The sequence below is a fragment of the Chaetodon auriga genome, chromosome 2 (genome assembly GCF_051107435.1).
Source record: "Chaetodon auriga isolate fChaAug3 chromosome 2, fChaAug3.hap1, whole genome shotgun sequence".
NCBI lineage: Eukaryota > Metazoa > Chordata > Actinopteri > Chaetodontiformes > Chaetodontidae > Chaetodon > Chaetodon auriga.
The window spans coordinates 14,211,847-14,237,671 of NC_135075.1; the positions used below are offsets into that span (position 1 = coordinate 14,211,847).

Sequence of the window (25,825 nt, forward strand, 5' to 3'; positions counted from 1 at the left end):
TGCATTAGGTGTTTGCATTGAATTTGCCTGCTAAATAAGGCCGGCTGGGTGGTGTAGTGAGACTCATGGCTTTATGTAAAGACTTTGCTCTATGCTCCAGAGTTGGCAGGTATCCAGTCTGCTGAAGAGTTCTTGAGCAAGGCATGATGTCTTTTAGCCACATGCAGGGCTGCTGCTGTGAGAGACATTATAGGGCAGTGGAAGAGTGGTTTAAGATTCAGTTTTTCAAGCTCAAGGTTTCACTGATCTATGATCCCCCAGCCACCCAGTGGAACACACATTTTTCAGATTTCTTTATCTAATAAGACAGTGCTACATACCGAAACTTAGTCCTTGCATATAAATGACATATAGGATATCTAGACAGAATTGCAAAATGTTGTTACACTTTATTTTCTCTCCTTGCTAAGAAATGAATCAGTTTTCGTTTCCTCTTCTTTTCTTGTTCCTATTAATGATGTCGAAACACAGAGCACAAGATCATGCATTCATTTTGAAACGGGAATGAGCTAACTCTTATTTTAGTTGTCCCCTCGCAACAGTGTGCTGACAATTTCAACCAATGGAGTGTCTCTGAAGTATCATATAAAGTCTCGTGACAGTTTTATGAGTCCAAATTTCACTTTATGACTTATGAGACATACTATAGTATTTATTCTGTGAATGGGGTTATTATTTAAAGTCAATGAGGAGCCTATTACAGTGTTAAGGAAATGAGCTCCAATTTATGTTTCCACAGAACGTGGATGAGGAACTGACCACTAATGACATGACATAAGCAATCAGTAATCACACAAATGATGATTTCCCCAAATGTAATCCATTTTACAAAGCTGTGTTGGAAATATCCAGATCATTTACTAAATGAGCTGTAAAAGTATGCATAAAGTATATACAAAGTATAATCAGGAAAAATGTTATTCAAGTATGAAAAGTATTCAATGCAGAAAAATGTCTCCTGTGACTCTGATACTATTATTTATAATTACATTATTATTACTCGTGCATTAATGTAAAAGCTGAATTTTATGTTGTATTTGGGGTGAAGCTCGTTTTGAACTTTTTTGTACAGGACTGCAGCTAATGATTAGTGATTCATCTGCTGATTATTTTCACCCTTCAACGATGGTTTGTAAGATTTTTGAAAATAGTGAGAAAAGCAGAGTCCAAAGAGACACCTTCATGACGCTTGTTTGGTCCAACCAGTGTAGTAAATCAACAAATCCTCACATGTGTGAAGCTGGAAGGATGAAATGATTTTTTTTTTTTTTTTAATCACTTAAACGATCATTGAGTTAGATAGAGTTAGTTAGATGTGGTGGAGTAGAAGTAGAAATTGCCATGAAAACAAAAGTACTAATACCTCAGATTTGTACTTAAATGCAGTACTTAAGCAAAGCTACAGAGTTACACCACTGATTTTACCAAAGTCCAACAGTGGCACAAACAAACAAACAAACAAACAAGGTCTATGCTAATTGTCTAATTGATGGAAGAAAGGGGACATTTTCAGTTGCAGGTATGCGTGCAAGCCAGCCATAACGCACAAAACGAAAGAAGCTAAGTGCAGAGAAAACTCAATGAAAGATATCAATACTGACACCATTGACGATGACGCCATCGCCTGTTAATCGGCAGCGAGGGAGGCGCTGCCCCATAATATTAATTATTTGCCTGTAAGATTAAAAGATTCAGCGACAGCGATAACAGCGGCCATACTGCAGGAGTAATTGATGCTTGTTGGGCCTGAGGGGCAAAGGGGCCGCGGACTGAGCCACTAACACCACCATACGTGAATCGTCTGTACGTCCCTGTTTTCTGTCGTTTTACTGTCCACTCCTTCCTTCTCATCTGCGTCTTTTCAGCCGTCGTCTGAATCGGCTTGAAATTGAGACCGGGGGCTGCTCCATCATAACAGCATACATTTATAACGTAAAGTCGATGTAAAATCTCCGCAATAATATAAAATGTGGATTAACAGACAGGTTTTTCGGGCTTTCAAATAACGCTCTCGGTTTACGAGGAGCTGGTAGAAGAAGATGACCCTTTTCTCTTCGCTTGAGGAGGCTGTGCTGCTGTGTGGGGGAGTGGGTTACATCCTGTGGCGTTTCCTGTGTTTGTAAACTAGACGGTCTTGAAAACGTCGGGAGAGTGAAGCTCAAAGGTAGATAAATATCTTCTCATTTTTCTTCGATGCTCGCTGAATTTTGTCTGTGCATACATCGGTCTGCGGTTTCATTTGTAAATATGCATGCTCGGAAATGGGCGCAGAAGGATTTACCTAATATTACACAGCGTCAATGTTAGCCATTGCTAGCTCGCTAACAAACGTTAGCTTAATCATCGGGAGGGGGAGGCACTCGCAACGACGGCCATCACGAATGTCTTTATCGCTCAGTCTTGTCTTGAACGAGTTGAGCTTGTGTCTTTTAGTGTTATCATGGTGAAAGGGTTCATTGGTCCAGTCTACAAGATAGATACTCTCGCAAAGCTCATATATCAAACCGGTGATCAGGTGGGCTAAAAATGTTCGATTACTAACATTTCAGTGGGCGAGGGCGCCAGCGAGCAGCTAGCTGCTGGCTAGCTGATGTTAGCCAGCTCGTTCAACATCAGCAAAACTAACGATAGGTTGGTGGTAATGCGAAGGCCAGTTCAGTCAGTACAGAAAAAATGGCATATTTATTTACAAAGGAACATTATGTTAGGGTCATGGCTTTCCCTTTGCTGGCAACTAACACAACTGTAGCCAAAAAACCAACTATACGACGTAGCCTTGAAGTCTTTAAAATCAGCGTTAGCCAACGATAGCGTTATGCTAGCTGTCTATTTTCCTAGCAACGTTAGCTAGCTAACAAACGCCAATGGCGAAAGCACTGTAGCGTTTAAGTATATCTCTGTCTCCATCTGGCTACCGGTAACCATTATGATGGCACTAAAGTGTAAGAGTTAACTTGTGCCACCTTTGGAAAAAACGGACGAAAGAAGGCAAAACGTAACGTTAAACTCGGAGAAACCATCTCAAAATAGAGCAATGTTCCTTCGAATGTATTCATGGCGTCCTCGTAATGTAACTTCGCTTGTTACTTGATAACACCCCACGTCTAATTGTAAAACATACCTTTCACTGCCTTTCAGTTTTTGTTTTGGTTGACACTCGTCAGTTAAACTTGTGCTTTTAATGTGTAACAGTTCTTGTTTGTGCTTTTTGAATTGTGTTCGATATTTTAGAAACCTTTTATGTAATATGCTATTAATTAACACGTGATGGGTTGTAAAGTGTTAATGCAACAGTTGAATATTTTGACGCGTGGCTGGGTCACACATTTAAGGATACCGGCTGATTGTCTCATCAGTCACACTCAAACCATGACATTATGGTGTAGTTTAGTTCTGGCTGTGCTGTAGAGATTTTTCCTCTTCCTAAATGTTTGTGCTGTCCCCTCTTGTCTTCACGTCTCAGCTTGTTTCCATCATGCCTTCCAAACGATTGGATAAAATGTCTGTTGTAAATGAACCCCCCCATACTAGTTCTTGTATGCCCAGAACATCCAGGTGTGCTTTGCTATTGTACTGTCAGCATGCAGTTTACTTGTGGAAAAACTCAGTCAGAGCTGGGGGAAAATGGGTAGTGTTTGATATACATACAGCTTGGAGGTTTGTCTTACATGAGGAAGCATTAGGTGTAGCACACTGTAAGATTGGATGTTTTTGATTGCCCCATTAACTGTCTTAATACCCTCAAATCAGTTGATGCATCTCTCATAAGTAACTGGTGAATGGCGTGAAAAAAATGTCATTGTTAATCCAAAAGTACCTTGTAAATACCTGGACGTTTATAGCAGCTTTAAAAAACATGTTATATTCATTTTCAATTAAAATGTAACAAAGTATGAAGTATTCATATATAAAATGATTAGGTAAAAATGGTTTTCTGGTCAGACTTTTCATATCCAAACCACAGCTATGTGACAACAGTAGCACCTCTTTTAGGTGCGTGCCCCTCATTTTGTCTTGATAGCACATAATATGAAACGATAGATGTTCGTCTGTTGTCACACGATATTTCTTGTCATATTGTTGTATAGCCCTTTGCCAAGAAATGGAACCAGGATTCATGACAAACTCAAAATACTATGTCACCCATCACTAAAATAGGTTGAATGTTCAGTTTTTTAAAAAAACACAACTTGGCTATGGCCTTATTTTCATGTGTAAGGCTTATTCAGAAACAATTAATTATGCAAATCCACCCGTTGCACACTAGGGATAGTCCGAATGACTGATTTCCCTGTTGATTAAACGAAAATTTAAATTTACACCAGTCAACTAGTCTAGAAATAAAAAATACTCAGAAAACATTCTAAATTGAGCACAATTTGATCAACAAGGTTTAACATTGTCAGAAAACATATTGTGTATGTTTTAAGAAAAATTGGAAAGTGTTTCTGCCACTGGCTGGCTCAGACTGTTATTCTAAGTGTCTGACAACATTACGGAAAGGATCCCTACAGAGATTGACCTTTTTGTTAAGGAGTAAGATCCTTTGTGTTTAACCAGAAGCAGCCTCTACATTGCTCTCGCCAAACCCACCAGAATCCATTTAATCATCATAAAACACACTTATTCAGACTTGACAGAAACACAATAAAACTTACCAAAACCATCTTGGTTCGTCTTTCCAATGTTGGAACAATCTCTACCAACTCTGGTTTGGTTGACGTACTGTAAACCCCTAACTTACAGTACATAAATAAAATAGTAAGTTTTACTGGCTAATTTATTATTTCTGGTGCAGACTAACAAGGCCAGCAACCTTTAATCAACTTGTTGACTAATTGTGCACATCTCAGAGAAATTACCATAGCTGCGATGTAAATATACCGTATGGTCAATCAAGTATTGGCCTCACCCAGTAAACTCTGTGTATAGTGGGTTTTTGTAATGGTAAATGGTAACTAAACTCTATGAACAAAAATCAAGCTAATTCTGTTAGCATAGTTATTTGTGCAAACTAAGAATATTTCTGTGTGTTATGTTATATGATGTGTACATGTCATTGTGAAACGTGACCATCCTAATTGGACATAATGGAATATATAAGGCTAAAGACAGCAAGTGATGCTGTAATTGAATGTTTGTTTGTTTCATCCACATCCTCCTCTTCTTCAGTTTTAATGCTAGATGAGTGAGGTGGGTGTGGCTTCCCACCAGCCCGACCATCCTGACTGACGGATCTCTGGATGACCTTGTCCCCACCCCTGTCCCTGCGCTCACATACACCACAGCAATGTCACATCTGCCCAGCAGCTCAGTCCGCGACCATATGAAATGGGTTTGTTTTGAGACCACCAAAGTGGTTACAAATAACTTTATTTGAAGTCTTGTGTCACTCAGGATGTTGTCGTTGATGACTAGCTTGACAAATGCTATGTCACTGGCAAGATTGTCTGAGATTCAGATAATTTCAAATTGTTTTGAAATGTTTGATGTAGTTGCTGAAGTGTTTCTCTTCATTCTGTTTTTTTTTTTTTTTTTTATTGTTTTTTGCAGGCGGGGCTGCTTGGCTGCGAAGCTGTCCTCTCCAGTATGGCCCTGATGCAGGCCAGCTCCATGGCCGCTCCACCCAAAAAAATGATGGCTCCACTTGGCCATGGACCACCGCAGCGAGAAGGACCTGACCGTGGTCCCCAGAGCCACATGATCCTCCCGTCTGGAATGAGCTGTCCACCCCTGGTTAGGACCCACTTGGGAAATGCAGAGTGGGGATGGGGTTGTCATATGCTGTGCTTTTAGTATTATGAGGAGTGTGAACCCTTTGTCTTTATGGAATTGAAAATTTTAGTATGGGAGGACCTTCCCTCTGTATGCACTCATGATGATTTATTCTATTTTAAAACAACCCCCACTTCTTGTTTTGGTAGTGTTTTAACTCATAAATTGGAATATGACTTTATGTTATGCATATTTTATGGATAGAAAAACATAGACATAATCACTGCTGGGTTATATGTAAGAGCAGAGGTTTAGTTTTATAGTTTTTTTTTTTAATTTGTTGCTTCAGATTGACAAAACTTTGCCCTAACCAGCACAGTATATGGTATTTGTTCTCCATCAGAAACCTTTTTAAGTTTGTTTTTGTTACTCAAACTAAATTTACCACACTGGCTTCTTCAGCTAGCAGTGGCATAAAGTAGGGGTTCACATTTATCACTTCATTTTAGTCATGTTTGCATCTTAGTTTTGAAGGTAACAGATATGAAATTGGGAAATAATTGACTTTTTCTGGCTCTGTAGCTTATCCGGAAGGAAGGTGAATTCCAAGCTCCCCGTCTGCTGGACGAGAAGGAGATGAGGGCCAACGAGGACATGCAGCAGAAAAAAAAGAACAGGAAATCAGTAACGCCCTGTAAAGTGAGAGAACAAGAGGGAAGGGGTGGGAAGGTCAGTGACTGTGGTTGCTAAATAGGGGATGGCCGGTGCATGTTCATTTTTCCTCATTACACAAAGTATGCCGTTAGCTGGTTGCACACGTTTTTCTAAAAAGCATTTAACTTTATTCAAGTGATCCTGTCCTGGAGCTTTCCTGTGTGCACTTTTTGTTTGTGTGGGGGTGGGGGGAGGAGTTCAGGGAAGATGTGGAGGGGGTGGAGGATCTCTAGAGAGGAAGGAGGGGGAGGGGAGCAGAGCGAAGCGGAGCACAATAACTGCAGTTGTGCACATAACAGGGGGAGCAGTAACATGAGGGCATTAGGCCGTCAGAAGGGACTGAGGGTTATTTCTCAATTCAGATGTTAATTACATGTCAAAAACTTTCACATCAACTTTCATTTGGGTTTTCAGGACAAATTAATTGTTACAAATTAATGTGAAAAATCTGGATTACGTGTGCAACGTCTTTAGAGTGGAATTGAAATCGTATCCTTACTGACATTTGACAGGACTTTTAGATTCTCATCAGGTTTTGAGCAGTTGTGGGTGGGTACTTCTCACATTGTGCTGGTGGTAAAATGCACTGTATCTTTATTTTATTAACAGACCAATACGATGACATTAGAAACAAATGTTGAACCATTATTCTTTACTGTCCTCATTAGGGCACGGGAGATGAGAATGGTCCCGCATCCAAAGTGCAGAAAAACTTTATTTGTGATCACTGTTACGGAGCATTTAGGAGTGGATACCACCTGAAGAGACATATCCTCATTCATACAGGTATGGGTCATGCTTGAAACTGCTTGAGTTGACAGTTAAACGAGTTTAAAGTTTACAGCTTTTAATGCCTGATTACATGAATCATTTGTTTAAAGAGGCCCTGAAAGCTTGAGTTGGACTGAATCTAGGTGTGTGCAGCAACTGTAAGGTTTTGCAATGGCCTGCTTAAAAACCTTGTTTGGTAATAGCTTTTGCCTCACAGCTAATTGGTGGTATCTGTGGGGACTTTAACTAAAACTGGTGCTCTTCGGTTTAGGGGAGAAGCCGTATGCTTGTGCCGTTTGTGACATGAGGTTTATTCAGCGTTACCACCTGGAGAGACACAGCCTCATTCACACGGGTATGCGTCCTTTAACCGTACCCATATTACATAAATCGGACTACCTCTGTAGTCTGTCACTTGAATCAATGGACAGATGCTCAGGGTTCATTTTGTCTGTGGACAGTAATTTCCAACAAAGCCACCCCCCAAAATCTGTTCACCCCAAAATGTAAAGCACAGTATTTGTTTTATGAACATTGGTCCCCCAACACCACGAAAAATTTACAGAAGGCGATGTAATACAGTGCGGTCCAACGGTCCCAAGTCCACTATTAAAAACTGTTGTTCCAACATTTCTGATGAAATAACTTTTTTCCGATTCGGATTGTTTGTTTTAATCACAGCTTTACATTTTGCCTGATCAGTTGTAGAAATGTTTACATGATTCGAGAGTTTACGTTCTTTTAGCACTGTTGTAGTTAAGCTTGGGCAATTGGACAAATATATCGGCTACAGACAATTGTTGAGTCAATAGCTTTTTCTGGGGGTGGGGATTTTTGTCATTTTATGGTCTGCCTCTGAAGAATGAGTGAGGGCTGCGGTGCAGCGACAAACTCTTTTCAGCAAGCTAACCCAGTAGCACAAAGAGGCCGGCAGTGGGGACAAACACTAGCTAGAATATTTTCACATCTAACTTGATGAATTAAGGGTTTTTTTCGACCAAACGAGAGTTGGTGACGGAACAGAGGAAACATTAACCAAGGTGGATTCCTCAAGACGTTCCTCCTTTTTTTGCACAGTGTTAAGCGGGGTTGAGTTCTGATGCCTGTGGAGAGAGAGATGAGCCTCTCTTGTGACTGTCATAAACTCTTAAAAACGGTGATACTTTGACATTGTTTGGCTCAGCATTTTCACTTGTTTTGTTGTCTAATAGGAGGTTCTTTGTTTGAATTAATTAATGTTTGTTTAAGTGCTGTTGGGTCACAGATGTCAGCTTGATACACTGGTCTCCTCATGGCATGGTCACATGAGAAGCCACTTTCAGGCTAGTAATCCTGCGTGTTCTTCCATCTAACGGTTGCTGCATGCTCTCTAAACATCTTGTGCACTACAACACCTAAAGATGCACCATTGGGCAGTGCTATATCTCAGATGGTTGTGGTCACAAGTGCAACAGACCACATCTGACCACCCACACTGCTCAACCATCTGACAAGCACTTCTGTTGAAGCATGCTTATTCTACAAAGTCTGCCATGTCTTGGTCTGAACCTGTAAAACTTACAGTCTAGAAGCAGATTTGTGCTGGGAAACTGTCTTAAAGAGAACCACTTGGCTCCACAGTATTGGTTTCCTCAAAAGATGTTAACAGAGCACTTGAATGTAAGTATGTTACAGTGAGAGGATCAACGTTAATCGCACCAACAGTAGTGACACATAGAGGACATATTGATAGTTTGGTAATCTTTTTTGAAAGACCAGAGTAATTCTCACCGTGTATTACAAGAATGCTTGTGCTCCTTATTTCAGTGTTCAAATATTTTGACTTTTCTGTGTGTGTTCTGAAGGTCTGAAAATACAGATTTGTATCAGTACTAAATAAGTACATTCATGGAACAACTGATAAAAACAAATAATATCCGTTGCTAAATGATGACAGTGAACAGTTCTGTCAACAATACTTTTTGATGGTGGACTTGAAAGTGGACTCAGACTTGTGGACCCCAGTGTATGTATGTGAAAGCCTCTAAGGACAGGCCGCAAAAAACATACAACATTTATTTGTTTTTAATCATTTTTGTATGTAATTATTACTGTCAGTGAAAATAACTGCATGGACATCAAAGGACTATGTTCATAATTGTTTATAGAAAATGAAAATTGAGGACGTAAAAACATTTGCACAGTGTCCATATTTGCGTTGCACCCTTTCACACAAAATTCTTTGTTTTTCATTTTTTAAGAAGTATGCTGTGGGTAAGTCAACTTCCAACCTCATCGTTTTCTCCAAGTCAGTGACTACTGCCCCAGTATTCACCAAAAGAAATGCATCGACAGTAAACTAATGTTGACCAGATTGACCAACCCAGTTGGCATGGTTTATGTATTTTATATATGTATATAAAATTTTATTCCAAAGTCCCAGTGGCTTAAGTAAGCAGTTTCTTTTTGTGGAAACACTGCATCTGTTCTGTCTGTTTTCCACATGAATTTTGTGACATTTTTCCCACATTGTACCTCATTTGATAGGCTGGATAGCTAATAATGTTATGCTCTGTGTGTGTAGGGGTGAAGCCGTACGCTTGTTCCATGTGTGACATGAGGTTTTTCCAGCGTTACCACCTGGAGAGACACAGACTCACTCATACGGGTATGCGTCCATTTACCGTACCCAGTTCAAGATAAGAAACTTTATTTGATTAGATAGATCAAGAAATGCTCTGCAGGAACAAAAGCATACACAGTCTGAACAACTGACCAAGCAAACACGCAGACCCAAAACAGCCCTTTAGGAGCTGATCAGAAAAATCCAACAGCAGCCTTTCATATGGTGGACTCATTGGTGACGTCTAAACAGTCCTTTAGTATCCTACAACTGAAGGATCAGCTCATAGTATACGAAAACACACCAGTGTTTCTCGGTCTGCATTTTTTTCCCTGATGCTTAAACATATCGATAATATACTGAAATACCAGAGAAATACCTGTAATATCCTACTTATAAGAAACGTATAAATCTTTTGGTGAATTGGGTGGACGAAATATAAAAACATCTTTTTGCAGCCGAGCTCTCTCACATGGCCTGATAACATGTCCAGTGATGGGCCATTTATTTTGTTGCACTGTATGAATAGATTTAAGTAAACACCTGTCATAAGCTAAAATAGCTCCTGTGGACTCCTCAAAGTGTATTATCCCTCTTGTACCATTGCTGCTCAACAAAATGTTAATTTACTTTTCGTTTTCATTTTTTATCCTCTGAGCATAATGTTACTGGTGCTTTATCATCCGAGCAGAGCTAAAGAGGTAAAGCCAGCTGTTAGCTAACATGCATTGTGTACGTAGTGGCGTATGTTAATTTTACAAATTTTTGCATACCCTGTCACCTATGGTTGGGATTTTGAATGAAGTGACATGGTGTCATAGTAAGATGTGGGGGTGATTGTTCACGATGTATCTGGACAAAAAAAAATTTCTTTTCACTGATGCAAATTGTGCATGGCTTTACTAGAAAGTTGAAATTTGCAAATGAGCAATTAATTATGTCAGGTTCATATTTGACAGTGGGTAACAGTTTGTGTTAATGCCCTCCTGCCTGAACAGGCCATGGTATATTATGGGAGTAGTCCTTTGATGTCCACACCTATTGTACATGCAGATTAATGGCTGTACAGCTGTAATTGTCTGGCTTTTTAAATTCCTGTTTTTTATTGTATAGTTGCACAGTTGCTCATTCAGATGCTTCTGCTGTGAGTTTATGGCGGAGATCAGATTGGAAGCTTTTCAAAGTTGAGACAGATCCTGGAGTGCTAGAAAACAAGCACACTTGTAATACTTCAATGCAACACACACTTTTCATCCCACCATAAATTGAACCGATGTGCTCTATATAGACGTTAAAGCAATTTAAACTTGCAGCAAGTTGCAACAAGTGTGTTTACCACAATGCTAAAAAACGTTGTCGACGCTTGCAATAGTCAACGGTGGAGAAGTGTGCGAACGTGTGTCCTTCAGCTGGCCAGTGTGATCACCGTCTTAGCTGATTCTTTGCTCTCTTGCTGTTGACTTGTTTGTCCTGTTTTAAACATGCTTGGCTTATATCCTGTTGCTGCTTTGGGTTCATGATGTACTCCAGATTCTATGAAAGTGAATGCTCCTCATAACAGAAGAACAATTCTACTAATTAGAAGTGAAACAAATCAGCCCTTCGCATGAAGCTTGATTGGAATGTGTAATGTCTGCCAGGTCCGAGTGCTTTAATGCCTGTGTATGATGCCTTGATGCTTAAGGAACGCCGTAGCTAATATGTTGAAACTTTGTGTATGTAGGGGTGAAGCCGTACGCTTGCTCCATGTGTGACATGAGGTTCTTCCAACGTTACCATCTGGCAAGACACAGCCTCACTCATACTGGTATGCGTCTGCTCACCCTAGCTCATTAGGCAGTGGTGTTTTAGAAGTGCCTTAACTTTTCAGCTCATAGCAATGTAAGCAGGGGTTTTGAGTGTCTGAAATAACTATCAGCTTCAAGTATTCTCATATTCTGAAACATATACAGTGCTTAACAATTTTATTAGACCGCCACCCAAAGTAAGGTTTATGCCACCGCTGCCCTAAATTAACAGCATTGGTAATTACCAAAATCATTTTTTATGTTTCTGTAATGGTTAATACACCAATATGTAGAATGTCTTTAACTGAAATGATATTTTTAATGCTAAAATATAATTAGCATTGTTATCCATGAATTTTCAAATTTACTGATTTACAAAAAATGGGGAAAAAAATAAAGCACATTATTAGTTCTTGATTAAAAGTCTTAAAAATTAAAAGAAAGTCTCCAGAATGACCATAAGCAGATGACTGATGGAACAAGGTTTAAGGGGAAGAATAGCTGCTAAGAAGCCATTATTTAGGCCTGCAAACATCCAGAAATGCCTCAGATTTGCCAGGGAGCACAAACACTGGACTGTTGATGACTGGAAGAAGGTACTCTGGACGGAGGAGTCCAAGTTTGAAGTCTTCGGTCAGCATCATCGTTGCACCCACAGTGAAACACGGTGGAGATTCCATTATGGTATGGGGTTCCATTTGTGGAAACGGCGTGGGCAAATTAGCGAAAATCGACGGTATCATAAACAAGACCGTTTACCACAACATCTTAGTGCATCATGGAATCCCTCCTGGACTGAATCTGATTGGGCGTGGGTTCATACTTCAAAGCTGTGCAGAGACTATTTGACCAAGAAAAAAAAATCTGGAGGACTGGAACTGATGGACAGGCCAAGTCAAAGTCCAGATTTGAATCCTATTGAACAAATTTGGGATTTAGTAGATTCAAAGATTGATCGCACAAAAGTTTCATCTAAAGCAAGTCTGTGGGAACAACTAGAAACTATTTGGGACTCAATAACAAAAGAGACTGTCGAAAGTACATAAGAACAGTGCCAGCAAGAATGCAAGCTGTTATCAAGGCCGGACTCTTTAGTCTTTTCAGTTTGTTATTTGCCAAATAAATAACAATAACATTTTTAGTTTTAAACAAGTTTTTGAAAGATTTATGTTTTCTCGTTTTCATGACAGGTGGTCTAATAAATTTGTTAAGCACTGTATATGTATCCAGACATGTAGTAGGATGGTGAAATACAAAGCATACCTTTTTAGTTCTTGATGTACATACATGCATACAGAGTGGGGCACCTGAATGTGCACAACTTCAGCTTTTCCCCTGATGAATGCTCTACTTTGTTCTATGCAATTATTTCTTTGTTACTCCTAATTTTTTGTTTGACTTAAATGACCCAATCAATATCCCAGTTCACATAGCCATGCACTGCAAAACAAGCCTTTGTTTCTCAGGCTGAGGACGTTATGTGTACGAGCAAAAGAAGAGCTATTCTAAGGGAAGGGTTGATGGTTTTGTGTTGACACTTATTTTTCTCTTTGTAGCTTTATATTTATATACTTTTTATGTGTGTAGGGGTGAAGCCATACGCTTGCTCCATGTGTGACATGAGATTTTTCCAACGCTACCACTTGGCAAGACACAGCCTCACTCACACGGGTATGGGTTCACCCTTTTTTGCTACGTTAGAGCCCAAATACCCGGTGTACTGAAGTTTATCTTTCCCTTGTTTGTAGAATGGCTGTTACTCAGGTTTTTGAATTATTCATAAGAATCAGTCAGTCTTAGTTGTTAGGGTATGCTGGAGTAGTGCCTTTCAGTTTCTGCCTTAACCCTTTAAGGCACTGTATTGGACAGCATTTCCAAAGTTATCCCTGTTGGTACTTCACTGCAGTGCTTGTAAATGACACCTTGACTGACATCTAAAGACCTTTTAGACCTTTGCAATGCATGTCAGCATTAAAAAGCTGCGCAGAGTTCAGCAAAGAGACTTTTTCAGGCTTGTTGACAGAATAAAACATTTTTTGTGAAATGCATTTAGTGTCGCATCATGCTGGTGCCGATGCTTTTGGCATGTCTGGATACATAATATGATGAGTGTGTCCTGTTCAGTTCTTTGTGTTGTTTTTACAAAATATTGTGCTCTGTGTGTGCAGGGGTGAAGCCATATGCTTGCTCCATGTGTGACATGAGATTTTTCCAGAGATACCACCTGGCAAGACACACTCTCACCCATACGGGTATAAGTTTTAATTATCCCTCTGACTTGACACCATCAGGGGTTGTAGATATTTGCCCTTGTGTGTAGATATTGCCTCCCTGTGAGAGTACTTTGACACCAAGTAAATTCTAATTGTAATTCTCAGTCCATGTTTATGATTATGAAAGATTTAAGTTAAGTACTAGTAGATTTTCTTCTTTCTTTTCTGGTGTACTCATTGTATTTGACAACTGCTTTTAGGGTCGACATGACCCATTTTATGTCTTACATGTATTGAGACTAGTTGGCCATGTAAATACTTGAGACCTTCTAATGACATAACACTGACTACTGTATGAAAAATGAAATATTTTGTGTCCATAGTTCATGAGAACATTTTCTAAAGTTTGGTGCTGTGTGCGTTTAGGGGTGAAGCCATACGCTTGCTCCATGTGTGACATGAGGTTCTTCCAGCGTTACCATTTGGCAAGACACAGCCTCACTCATACTGGTATGCTTGAATTAATTGTTCCCCTTTCACTGTGACATACATACGCTTGATTTTTTTTTTTTTTTTTTTTTGAAGTCCCTCTATATACAATGCCCTAATGATGCCATTGTTGATAAATTAATTTCCCCATCTAAAAATGTTTAATAGAATTTTTAGGCTTTGTTGGAAAACTGTCCACTGAAAAAGTGACTCTGTCAGTTGTACATTGTAATGGTATCTATTGCATGTGTATTGTTGAGTACTATAATGCATATCCAATGAAAAGCACATTACACTAAAAAGTGTTTAAAATGCAGGCATCAACAGTCTAAAATGTCAAGAAAAGGAGGCTACATTTCCCAATACGAGACATCTCTGTCTTGCCTGCCTGAACAGTGAACTGGTGCATCTTGAACATGGGGTGACTTGAAAACTCTTCAGCATGAAATTATAATGTAGTTTTTCACCACTGTCAACAGTTTGTTTGCAGGATGACTGAATATTACTCAAGCTGGTCCAAACTGCAGTGTGTAAGCCCTGTTTCTCCTTAACTTACGATGCACCGTAACTCTTGACGTCTGCAACTTCTTAGACTCTTTTTTGTGTAATGTCTCCAACAGTCTGTAATAACTCATGCACTAGTAAACAACCTGAAAACATTTCATTACGTCTGTTATGATCTTGGTGTTGATGAACTTCATCAGTTCCTTGAAGTACATCTAACGTTGTTGTGTTCTGTTTAGGAGTGAAGCCGTATGCTTGTACCATGTGTGACATGAGGTTTATACAACGTTACCAGCTGGAGAGACACAGTCTTACTCACACGGGTATGTCCTCATTTTTTAACCATCACCCTCTCTTTCCTTGACTTCAGTCACGCATGCGCTCTGCATTAATCTTTCCATGGCTGCTTCAAACTCGAGTTTGTATTGCTTTGTGTCACAAGTGCTAATGTTTGATGTAGCATCTGTATGGAGCTTCATAAACACTTGCATAACAATGCTGCCGTCCATACTTTGTGTATGAAATGACATGATGACTAGGAAGCAAAGATGCCAGTGCCAGTCTTTGGTTTGCAGTTCAGCTTGTATTCAGCTATTGTGCTTAAAATGTCCAATTCCTACATCTTAGATGTGTTTTCAGTGTTTAGATGTCTGCAAGCCAAAAGTGTGGGGTCTTAATTGATCTAAGTGGGATTTTATATTCACAGGAAAATCATCACAAAAATTGAAACATGCAGATTTAGAGCGGACTGCTCATTAGCCGTTCGTCACAGCTTAGTCATTGTGTCATTTCACATTGAAAGTAATGGTGAGGAATTAACATACAGTCCTCTGTTATGAATAGTTTCACTGTCTATCATATTTGACATCAGGTTTTGTGTAAGGATATTCTTTATATTGTCAGTGTGCTTTTGCAGTAGTTTTTTTTTTTTTTTTAAATTTGAAGAGAGAGCACAGTTAATGGTTTGTTTTCCTAAATCATATGCTAGGTTCTGTATGATGGTTTTCTTTGAAGTTTCCATTACTTTAAATCCATTTTTTAAAGTTAAATCTTAAGAGTTGCTCTGCAAACAAATGTCCAGTATTAATGTGTTGTCCATAGTTGTTTCCCAACTGCCTAAAATTGTCTAACCTCTGCGATCAGCGTTACAAAAATTCAAGTATTGACGTTACATATCTATTCCAGAAATCTGTATGCGGTATGTTGAAATTGTATGAGCAGTAATTGGCACGGTGTGAAAAACCTCCTCTTGTGCTCGTTGGAATGTGCCCAGTAGGGACTTTGGTTTCGCCTCAATTAATTGTCTGGTCATTTGGTATGTTTTTAGGTTTGAAGATAAGTTAATTTTGCCTTCCACGCAGGATATTTTCCATTACCCCTCAATTTAAACTTTGGCCTTAGACCTTCAGCATGACACGCTAACTTAAATCAGATGTAATTTCCAATTGGAATAGCAGATTTTTGAAGCATGCTGGGATTTCCAGTGAAAACAAAGCGCTGATGAGTGCAACCAAACTTTACTAAGCAATTAGTAAAGTTTAATGTCGATCATTTTTGGCAGTTGAGTGTTTTATGCTAAAGTTGGTACTTTGTGTGTATAGGGGTGAAGCCGTACGCTTGCACCATGTGTGACAAGAGGTTTTTTCAGCGCTACCACCTGGCGAGACACAGCCTCACTCATATGGGTATGCGTCAGCCAATCTTAACCCAGTCACAAGATTAGGATGCTGCAACATCTGTGTGCTTGATATACTCTTAAATATCTGTATTTATACACAAGTTATTGGAGTATAATGTCGAATAGATGACATCATCTCATGTGTTGTGTTGTGTAAGTGGATTTTGGATCTGAATATGAAACAAGCATCTTATTATATCTTATTGTACCCATGTAAGTCATTATAGGGCATGTCATTGGTTATTAACCACCGATATCAATTTAGTCCAGATTAGTACTCTTAATTTACTAAATAGGATTACAGATTTATTTCTTTTTCTCTTGTGGCAGAGAGACAAAAATAATCCTCTTGATGCTCTGCGTTTAGGTGTGAAACCTTATGCTTGCACCATGTGTGACATGAAGTTTTTTCAGCGTTACCACCTGGCGAGACACAGCCTCACTCATACGGGTATGGGTCCGTGCACCGTGCCCATGACATTCAGCAAATCAGTGTGCACATTTGATTTTGTCAGCTCACTTCAGACATATGCCTGTTACATTTAAGGGAAATGTCAATATGAAGTTTAACAGAGTTTACTAGTCTGTTGATGTTAGCCATTGTCAGTTGAGGAGGATAACTGTAAATCATTATTTATTTTATATAAATGTTTGTTGGTAACTACTACACTACAAAATGAATTAAGGCATTATGATGGAAATCTTTGAAAAATATTTGTTTTTGCATGAATTGGCAATTGTGTGGTTAATAACCAATAGCGTAGGTATTAACTCCTAAATTAGAAAATGGAAAGTGAGGCAAAGTAAAATAATATTGCTACTTTGCATTTAGGTGTGAAACCTTATGCTTGCACCATGTGTGACAAGAGGTTTTTTCAGCGCTACCACCTGGCGAGACACAGCCTCACTCATATGGGTATGCGTCCGCCCACCTTACCCATGTCACTGAGATCAGACTGTACTTACATTATGTCAGATACAGAGCCAGCCATCAAAGGTAGTCTTCAGAGCTCTCTTAAAGTGAGCAGTAGAACGATTTCTTGACCAAGCCTACCCTACATCATGTGTGTAAATGCAACATTAAAGCAAGTCTCAATGTGTAAAGAAATACAGGACTGCAACATCATCAGCTCATGTGATGTGTTAAGTTGTGGATCTGAGAATTGGTTCACACAGTTTGGTGTATTCTTTATTGGATTTGGAGGAAAAACGAACATTAAAAAAAGCAAGAATTCATTTCTTAAAAAGGAAATTTCAAAACAATTGAAGAAAAGTGGTTAACAACCCATCAATTCTGAATAGATGCTTGAAGTATTTTACTTATTGATGGATTGTGAACACAAGAACACAGAACGTCTGAAAATAATACCATAATGCTCTGCGTTTAGGTGTGAAACCTTTTGCTTGTACCATGTGTGACATGAGGTTTGTTCAGCGTTACCACCTGGCGAGACACAGCCTCACTCATACGGGTATGCGTCAGTGCACCTGCCCTTCTCACATTTTGTAGCTCATGATTGCATCGCCTTTATTGTGCTAATATATGCAGTGAAGCTTCAACACAGATGTCTTATTTCAGTGATAGCCAAATTAAGAAGTGTGTGTATTTGCGTTAAATTACTGTCACCATTCCTCAAAGTAGGTTAAGGCAGTTTACCTCCAATAATAATAACTGATACTCTCTAGAACTTTTAGGACCTTTTAATGAAAGCTAAAAGGCTGTAAAAACCAGCAGCGTGACACATTTGGCCTTATCGTGTGCTTTTCAAGCTCTATTGTATTCTTGTTCACCGTAGCTCTTAGAAGTCTTTTTTCAGAAAATCATCTTCTCTCATCAGCCCGTCTTCAGTACGTGTGATTGCTAGTGGTAAAAAGATCAGTTACTTGGTTAGTTATTAGCATTATTTAAATCCTACTTTAATGAAAAGGTAATTATCATCAGATACACAAAAGTAAAAGAAGAGCTCCCTGAATATACTCAGAACCATTAGAATAATAAAGGCTTATCATTTTGATTGGTGATATAGATAAAACGGTCAGTTGTGTAGCTGTCTTTGCTGGTAACTCTGTTACATGAAGGAAACACATATCTTTTTGTTTGTGCATGAATTGGCGAATGTGTGGTTAATAACCAATAGCTTAGGTGTTTATTGTAAAGAATGGAAACTGAGGTAAAGTAATATAATATTGCTACTTTGCATTTAGGTGTGAAACCTTATGCTTGCACCATGTGTGACAAGAGGTTTTTTCAGCGCTACCACCTGGCGAGACACAGCCTCACTCATATGGGTATGCGTCCGCCCACCTTGCCCATGTCACTGATCTCAGCCTGTACTTAACATTTTATCAGATACAGGGTCTGCTGTCTGAGGCTTTTCTCATTGTTCTGTAAAATGAACTAGTTGTACATTTCTCTTGGTCACGGCTTTCCTGCATCATGTGTAAAAATGCCACATTAAGTTTTTTTCATGTAAATGAACACAGGACTGTGACATCATCAGCTCATGTGATGTGTTAAGTTGTGGATCTGAAATTTGATCGTCACACTTAATTGTATTCTTGATTGGATTTGGAGAAAAAAACCTTCACATGCATCGTATTTCTGGAAAATTTCACACAGGAAGTGAAAGTGGTTAACAACCCATCAATTGTAAACAGATGTTTAAAGTAAATTACTGATTGATGGATTGTGACACAAACATTAAAGGCCTAAAAATAATGTATTGATGCTCTGCGTTTAGGTGTGAAACCTTTTGCTTGCACCATGTGTGACATGAGGTTTGTTCAGCGTTACCACCTGGCGAGACACAGCCTCACTCATACGGGTATGGGTCCGTGCACCTGCCCCTCTCACATCACATAGATCACCATTTAATCTTCATTGTGCTAATGTGAGGGACACCTATTGTGTGGTTACAATAATAGTGAGAACATGTGTTTTGTTGTAGACGCTCTGGTTTCTTGCTGTTAGTAAGATGATTCAATTGATTGTATTTACTCTTAAGACACATTTCTGTAACTAGTCCTTGAAACTAGATGAAGTTATTTAGTAAAAACATGAATGTTGCCCTCCAGAATTGTTGGCTGATAGTATGAAGCTAATAACCTGGCTAGCAAAAAGCTGGCAAAACCATTTCCTCATTTACACCTGGTATTAAAATCCAGTCTGTGGCTCGATACGTTATCTGGATAAGGACGAACAAATGCTGATGAGTTATGTGCAGATCTACATGCTGTCCGTACACCATGACCATGTTCTCCAGAAAACATCCACCCAGCAAGTTGAAAGGTCATAAAACTCGGCATCCTCTTGCTAGCTTAGCAGTAGCTCGCACATCTGCTCTTGCAAAAAGTGATTGAGAAATAAATGCCTGTCCATGACATTGCTTCCTTTAACCTGACAACAGGTAAGTCTGGTCCAGCCCCACCCAACTAATTTGCGTATTGAGATCGCAACACTGACTCAATCAAGACAGTGAGAACAGGTGAATACCAGGTGTAAATGTGTCTGCCTCCCTGCTCTTTAACGTTTAATCCTGCTTTGATCCAGATGGGGTTGATCCTAAAGTAGGGGTGGGCAATCTGACCAGAAAATAAGATCTCTTGATACACAACCACGATCCATAATCTAAACCTTTCAGTCTTTTTTTTCCGTTTTGAAATGTCCTGTAGACTGGCCTGACTTGAAACAGCCTTTGAATTTCTCCATTTGCACCATTAAAACATAATATTGCATTAATGAAATCTCATCTGCCTTGCCGTTAGCCATAACTCATTAACGCATAATGTCGCATTATTTACAATATGCTGCCCAAGGAAGAGCAACAGGAAGTAATACGTCCAGCATGAAATAGTGTGATTTTTAGGATTCAGTTCATCGTTGAGCGAGCCTCGAGTTTGTGCAGGTTTCTTCCCTTTGTTTTGTTTACCAGCCTTTTCAGAGAATGTTTACTATGTACACCAGTAATACTGGAGGGCACAGGATTGAGCATGTTGGCCTTTAGCTCCAATTCCACCTGTGATTCTGCCTTTTATTAACGCATAGCTGCAGCTTTTGGCAGGAAAGTAAATAAACAATCAAAAATATGTGGACAGCAAAAATCCACTTTTTGGAAACATTTGGGAAGATATCGTCATTTGTCTTCAATGATTTTGTGATTGTTTTGGTTTGGAATGTAAAACGTGAACATTGTGTCTTTTGTCACGCACACAGAAGTGCAGTAACTCTAAACTTTGCTCTCAGAGGTCAATAAGCACAAGTGAAAAGCACAAAACTAAACAAATCTTACAAGTTGTCCAAATTTATATAAGAAGAGATTCTTGAAGTCTGCAGTCTGTGCACTGCTGTGTCACCTCATTCAACAGGACTTTTCCATAGCAACAGGTTCAAAATCAACTTTGAGGAAAAATAAATGTTCAAAAATGACCATCTTTTATATAGTCAGTGTCTGTAGTGTAAATACAGGCCTGATGGATTAGAGGTGAGAGGAGGCTGAAACAGTCTTGTTGAGGATGTTTATTCAGACCAAACACGCAGTGATGAAATGTTAATCTCACACCGTGCACATGACAGATCTTAGTGCTTCTGCTTTGAACCCAGACTTAATCTGACTCGACTCTATTCATAGCTTCACTTACGGTCTTAGTTGCATGTCATTTCACATTTCAACATATTTAAAAAAGAAAAAACAAAATGCACATTACACACTAAGAAATGATGAGCTATCATGTCTGCCAGTGTTTTAGTCCGAGTGTTAGCTTGAGCTTGAAAGTTGTATTTCTTGTTCTGTGGGTGGTAGGGCTAATATATTGCTCTGTGTGTGTAGGGGTGAAGCCGTATGCTTGTTCCATGTGTGACATGAGGTTTATTCAGCGTAACCACCTGGAGAGACACAGCCTCACTCATACGGGTATGCGTTCCTTTACCGTACCCTTATTACTGAGAAAGGCTCTGGCGCTTGCAACAGAACGGGGTCACAACAAACTCGAGTTTGGATTGTCAAGTCATTTGATGGGATGTTGAACCAGCCTCAAAATACTTGCCCCAGTTTTTGGAGGCCACTATCTTGCGTAGATCTGGGCCACGAAAACAAGAAATTCCACTCTGATCTACACATAATGAGTTGATGACGAGGCCTTTTAGAGAGTCACTTTTCAGATGCTGAAATGTACAGACAGGGCAGATTGTTTTCCAACTTTCTGTAAGTGTTGGAAATGTATTTTGAAGTTTAGAAAGTGAGAAATTGCACGCAGTTTGTTGGTACGAGACGCTAAAATTGATGCATTGACTGTGTATTTGTGTGCTCTTATAGGAGAGAAGCCATTTGCTTGTGACATGTGTGATATGAGGTTTATCCAGCGCTACCACCTGGAGAGACACAAGCGTGTCCATAGTGGGGAGAAGCCTTACCAGTGTGAACGGTGCCAGCAGGTATGTGCGAGTGTAAACAAAGCCAGCCTGATGTCATTCTTCTGTTACTCATGTATGTTGAAGTGTGCTGTGTGCGACTCTTCACGTGCTGGACCTTCATCTTTTCCTTGATTCTAAACCTCGTCCAATTTGTTCCTTTTGAAGAACTTTTCACGGACAGACCGGCTGTTGCGGCATCGGCGGTTGTGCCAGGGTCGCAGCGTAGCCAAAGTAGAGAACCAGCCATGCTGCGAACCACGCCCGTACCCCCAAGAACCCCCACCGGCACCCCCGACCTGGAGCCCCCTGCACCCCCCTCCGGGCCGGCTGGCGGTCTGACATTCCACCTTCCCCACATCCACAACACCGCCAGAGACGGGACAAGCCACAGGGTTTCTTCTTCTCAGCTCTGTGCTGAGTGACGCCACACTCTAGCACAGACTGGTCTTGCAGCTCCAGTCTTGGGATTACTAATGACAGAGGGACGTTTGTGTTTTCGTTTTGTTGACTTTTTACTGTGTTTCCTTTTCTCCCCCCATTTTTTTAAAAGATGAGACTTTTCTGTGATGAACAGTGGTCCTGTTTTGTACTTAATCTATTTGATTTTTGCAAAAAAAAAAGAAAAAAAAAGTTTTTATTGTTCAAATATATCTGCATTTGGTGGTACTCGGGAAGGGCAGTGGGTGTTGTTTATCCTGATGTGTCGGCAACAAAATGGGATGAAGTGGTGAGGGAGGGAAATCTGAGCCTCTTCCTAATTTTGTGGCCCATTTTGACTCGTAAGGATTGTCACTAAGTTCAGAACCTCCAGGTGAAGCAAGGAAACCGCTCTGTTGACGGCTCATGCAGACCAGATGTTGCTTGGTATTGCAGCTAACATAGTGTTAAACATTTCACTGAGAGCAGCATCCGGTCCAAATATGAATCAAACACCAGGAGTTCCCTGACTTTATCGACATAGGAGGTGCAGTTTCAATCAAGATTTTGTGTAAATAACTGAAAATGTTTATTATTATTTCACTATGGAACTTGACTTAATTTTTTTTTTTTTTTTTTCAAACACACAAAATGGGCCAAAAATTAGAAAGCGGTTCAAATACGGTCTGTTGCTGCAGCTTCAGTGAAATCACGAGGAAAGCTGAGTAACTTTGTGAGCATGTCTGTTTAAAAAAAGAAAAAAGAAACGTCAAGCAGTGCTTCATAACTGTAAACCAGGACTTCTGAGAAGCGGATGATGGGAGGGCAACCTGCAGTTGACTGGCGCTGTGTCCGACATTGAGGATTGAGTCACAGGAGCATCACCTGTGTCATCCTGTTCTGTGTTGTGTGTGACATGCTGGTGACTCAGGAAACGGCTCAGGATGGCAGCCTTAGCAAGTCATCCTCCCTCACTTGGAGAGAGTCCTGCTATAGTACGCTCAGCTGTATATATATACTGTGTGTATGTATACAGAGATCTCCAGTACTTGGCAGGAAAGCGTCTCTCCTCGCTCTGTCCATACATCCTGGTCTAAAACAGTGCAGGTTGTCCACTTGAAGTCCCATTATGTTGTTGTACAGACTCTCACATTGTGAGATTAGCGGGGGTATACAAAATCTCGTGGCCTTAGTGTTTCCTTTTTTTCTTTCTTTTTTTTTTAATTTGCCTTTTTCTCAACTGTTTATTATCGTGGATCAGGTGTATTTACTAAGACGAGACAGCTTTTCATCATCATGGTATGTTGTTTTTTTGTTTTTATCCTAAAGCTGTCATGGTAACAGAACGTTGATGGCTTCAGTGGCGCTAAAACAGACTAATGTGTTTTCCTGTCGAGAGGTTGTCTTTTGATGGTTATGAATATTTTGGATCATTGTTACTGATTACAGTGTACCGCAGTCTATAATCCTTGAGGAGCCCCCCGGGAGCGTGACGGTCCTTGTGAGAAGTCAGTCGTGCTAAATTGTTTCCCACTGCAGTGCTTTGACCGCTCGCAGGCCAGAGCAGAATCGACACTTGCTTGACTCTACTACACACTAACAATTGCCTTTTTATCCAAATATTATGTGGTTGGTGTGTAATAATGGATGTCTGTCATGTCATTGGGTTTAGCCTTAAGTAAGTGCGGATACACAAATAATCCTTGTAGTACTAAATGATATTGTAACGAACGATTTCTTTTACCTATGATGAACGTTGATCATACTGTGTGAAAGTCTGTCGGTCAGACAGCAAAGAGCCGCTCGAACAGGGACACTTTGCTGCCTGGTGGAAAAATTTCTCAAACTTGCTCCTTTCTTTGACTGCAGAGCTCGTGTTTGCGATTTCAAACTGTTGTGTTTAACCCAGAAACGTCAGTGCTGGTTGGGAGGATTAGTCTGCAAGGCTGAATATACATGTACATATCAAGACATTACAACTGTTCTTTGATGCCACAGCACGTAATATGGTCAAAACCACGACGGGTGATTTCAGGGGACGACGGTCTCATTTGGATCACGCTGAGTGGAGAACGTCTTTTTATTCTTTTTGTTTTTTTTATTTTAAGGTCCAGATAAGCTTGAGACTGGATGTGGAGATGGAGTCCCAGAGTGCATGATCTGGTCTCTGGTTTATCAGAATATCAGTTTGCGTTTGATACAGATGAGTTGTCGATTACTGAGTTATGTGATATTTTACCAAAAGTATTATTGGGAAGATTTCTTTTTAAATGGTCCATCGATATCAAGGCAGAGCGGCGTTACGGTTCGAGTGTGTACAGAGGTGGGATTCAGTTTTATGTGACTTGATGAGGCAGAGTAGATCCCAGTGGCAGCGAAGGGGCCAAGTTTGAGAAATGCATTCATTTTCTATGGAAACACTATTCCAGATCTGTGGAAGGGATACTGCTGGCACGAGCACATAGTGAAATGGCTAAAGGGCAATACAGTATATAGCTGACGTCACTTGTTAATACCTTTTTGTCATGTATTGTTTTTAGTATTATCAGTCTCATTGTTAAAATGCAATAGAATCCTTGAGTCTCAGATCATTTGTTTATAAGATTGAGGTTTAATTTTTCAGACAGATCCGAGGATTTATTTGTCTGAGAATTTCTCATCACATTTTGATGATTGTTTCAAGGACCTTTTTTATTCTGATGAAATTGTAAACACTGGAGAGAAAGGAAAAAAAAAGGAAAAAAGAGATGGATATTTTTTTTCCTTCAGACTGTACTCGACTTTAGGTTTTAGACAAAGCCTATTTCTCCTCAACTTGACACATAAGGTGGACAGAACAATTTGGATCAGTACAGTTGAGAGCCCAGTATGTTCGGTAATTTTGACATTAGAGGCAGTAGTACCACAAGAAAATGTTTTCTTTCTTATACGAAGTCCCTGGTATTTGTAGTAAATTATATTGATAATGGTATTAGATGAACAACAGCAACAGTAGCTATCACAGATTAGTTGTTTTCTTTATTAGTCTTGCATGCAGAGTTATGGTCCTCAGTTAAGATAGGATCTTGATATTGATTATTTTGTGTAGGAAAATGAGTGCATAAGAATAACTTCCTAAAAAATGTTACAATGATTATTGTAAAATGGGCTAACTAATATGTACCCTTGTGATCCAATTAGTTTGAAGTATATGAAATCAGAGGAGAGGCTTCTTACTATTATGCTGAAATAAAAGAATTTGTAAAGGACTTTTGTATGCTCATGGCTGTGTTGACTTCATTGTGATGTTCGTCATTTCACAAACATAAAGATATTTTCTGTTTCAAGTTATTTTGAACTACGTTTGAAATCCTGCTCCTGAAACCCTGTCACTCATATTTTATAGATGCATATGTGGACTTTTGTTTTAAAAGCAGTTATTGAACTGGTGGATTCGTTCTGATTTTGAAAATGGCACATCCTTTTTGATAACATTTCCCATTTTATGGATTCAAATTTAATTTCCTCTAGAATTAGGATCATTGT

The 25,825-nt window shown here is 39.6% G+C and overlaps 1 protein-coding gene across 50 annotated transcripts; it reads left to right on the forward strand.

The window, feature by feature from the left end:
• The first annotated feature begins 1,668 nt into the window (after positions 1 to 1,668).
• Positions 1,669 to 25,548, forward strand: znf740a (zinc finger protein 740a). 50 transcript variants are annotated; one of them, XM_076756188.1, is made up of 21 exons: positions 1,694 to 1,803; positions 5,173 to 5,335; positions 5,554 to 5,736; positions 6,298 to 6,414; positions 7,098 to 7,215; positions 7,472 to 7,555; positions 9,764 to 9,847; positions 11,526 to 11,609; positions 13,177 to 13,260; positions 13,758 to 13,841; positions 14,229 to 14,312; positions 15,035 to 15,118; positions 16,397 to 16,480; positions 16,841 to 16,924; positions 17,306 to 17,389; positions 17,862 to 17,945; positions 18,679 to 18,762; positions 19,215 to 19,298; positions 21,300 to 21,383; positions 21,786 to 21,904; positions 22,049 to 25,548. In XM_076756188.1, the coding sequence occupies exons 2-21, from the start codon at positions 5,291 to 5,293 to the stop codon at positions 22,220 to 22,222; spliced, it is 1,932 nt and encodes a 643-aa protein (XP_076612303.1). In that variant the 5' UTR covers positions 1,694 to 1,803; positions 5,173 to 5,290; the 3' UTR covers positions 22,223 to 25,548. The 50 variants fall into 50 exon arrangements, with proteins under 50 accessions (XP_076612426.1, XP_076612320.1, XP_076612632.1 ...); XM_076756162.1 differs by having other exon boundaries at positions 1,712 to 2,164; positions 6,298 to 6,444; XM_076756180.1 differs by having other exon boundaries at positions 1,712 to 2,164.
• Positions 25,549 to 25,825: the final 277 nt, after the last annotated feature.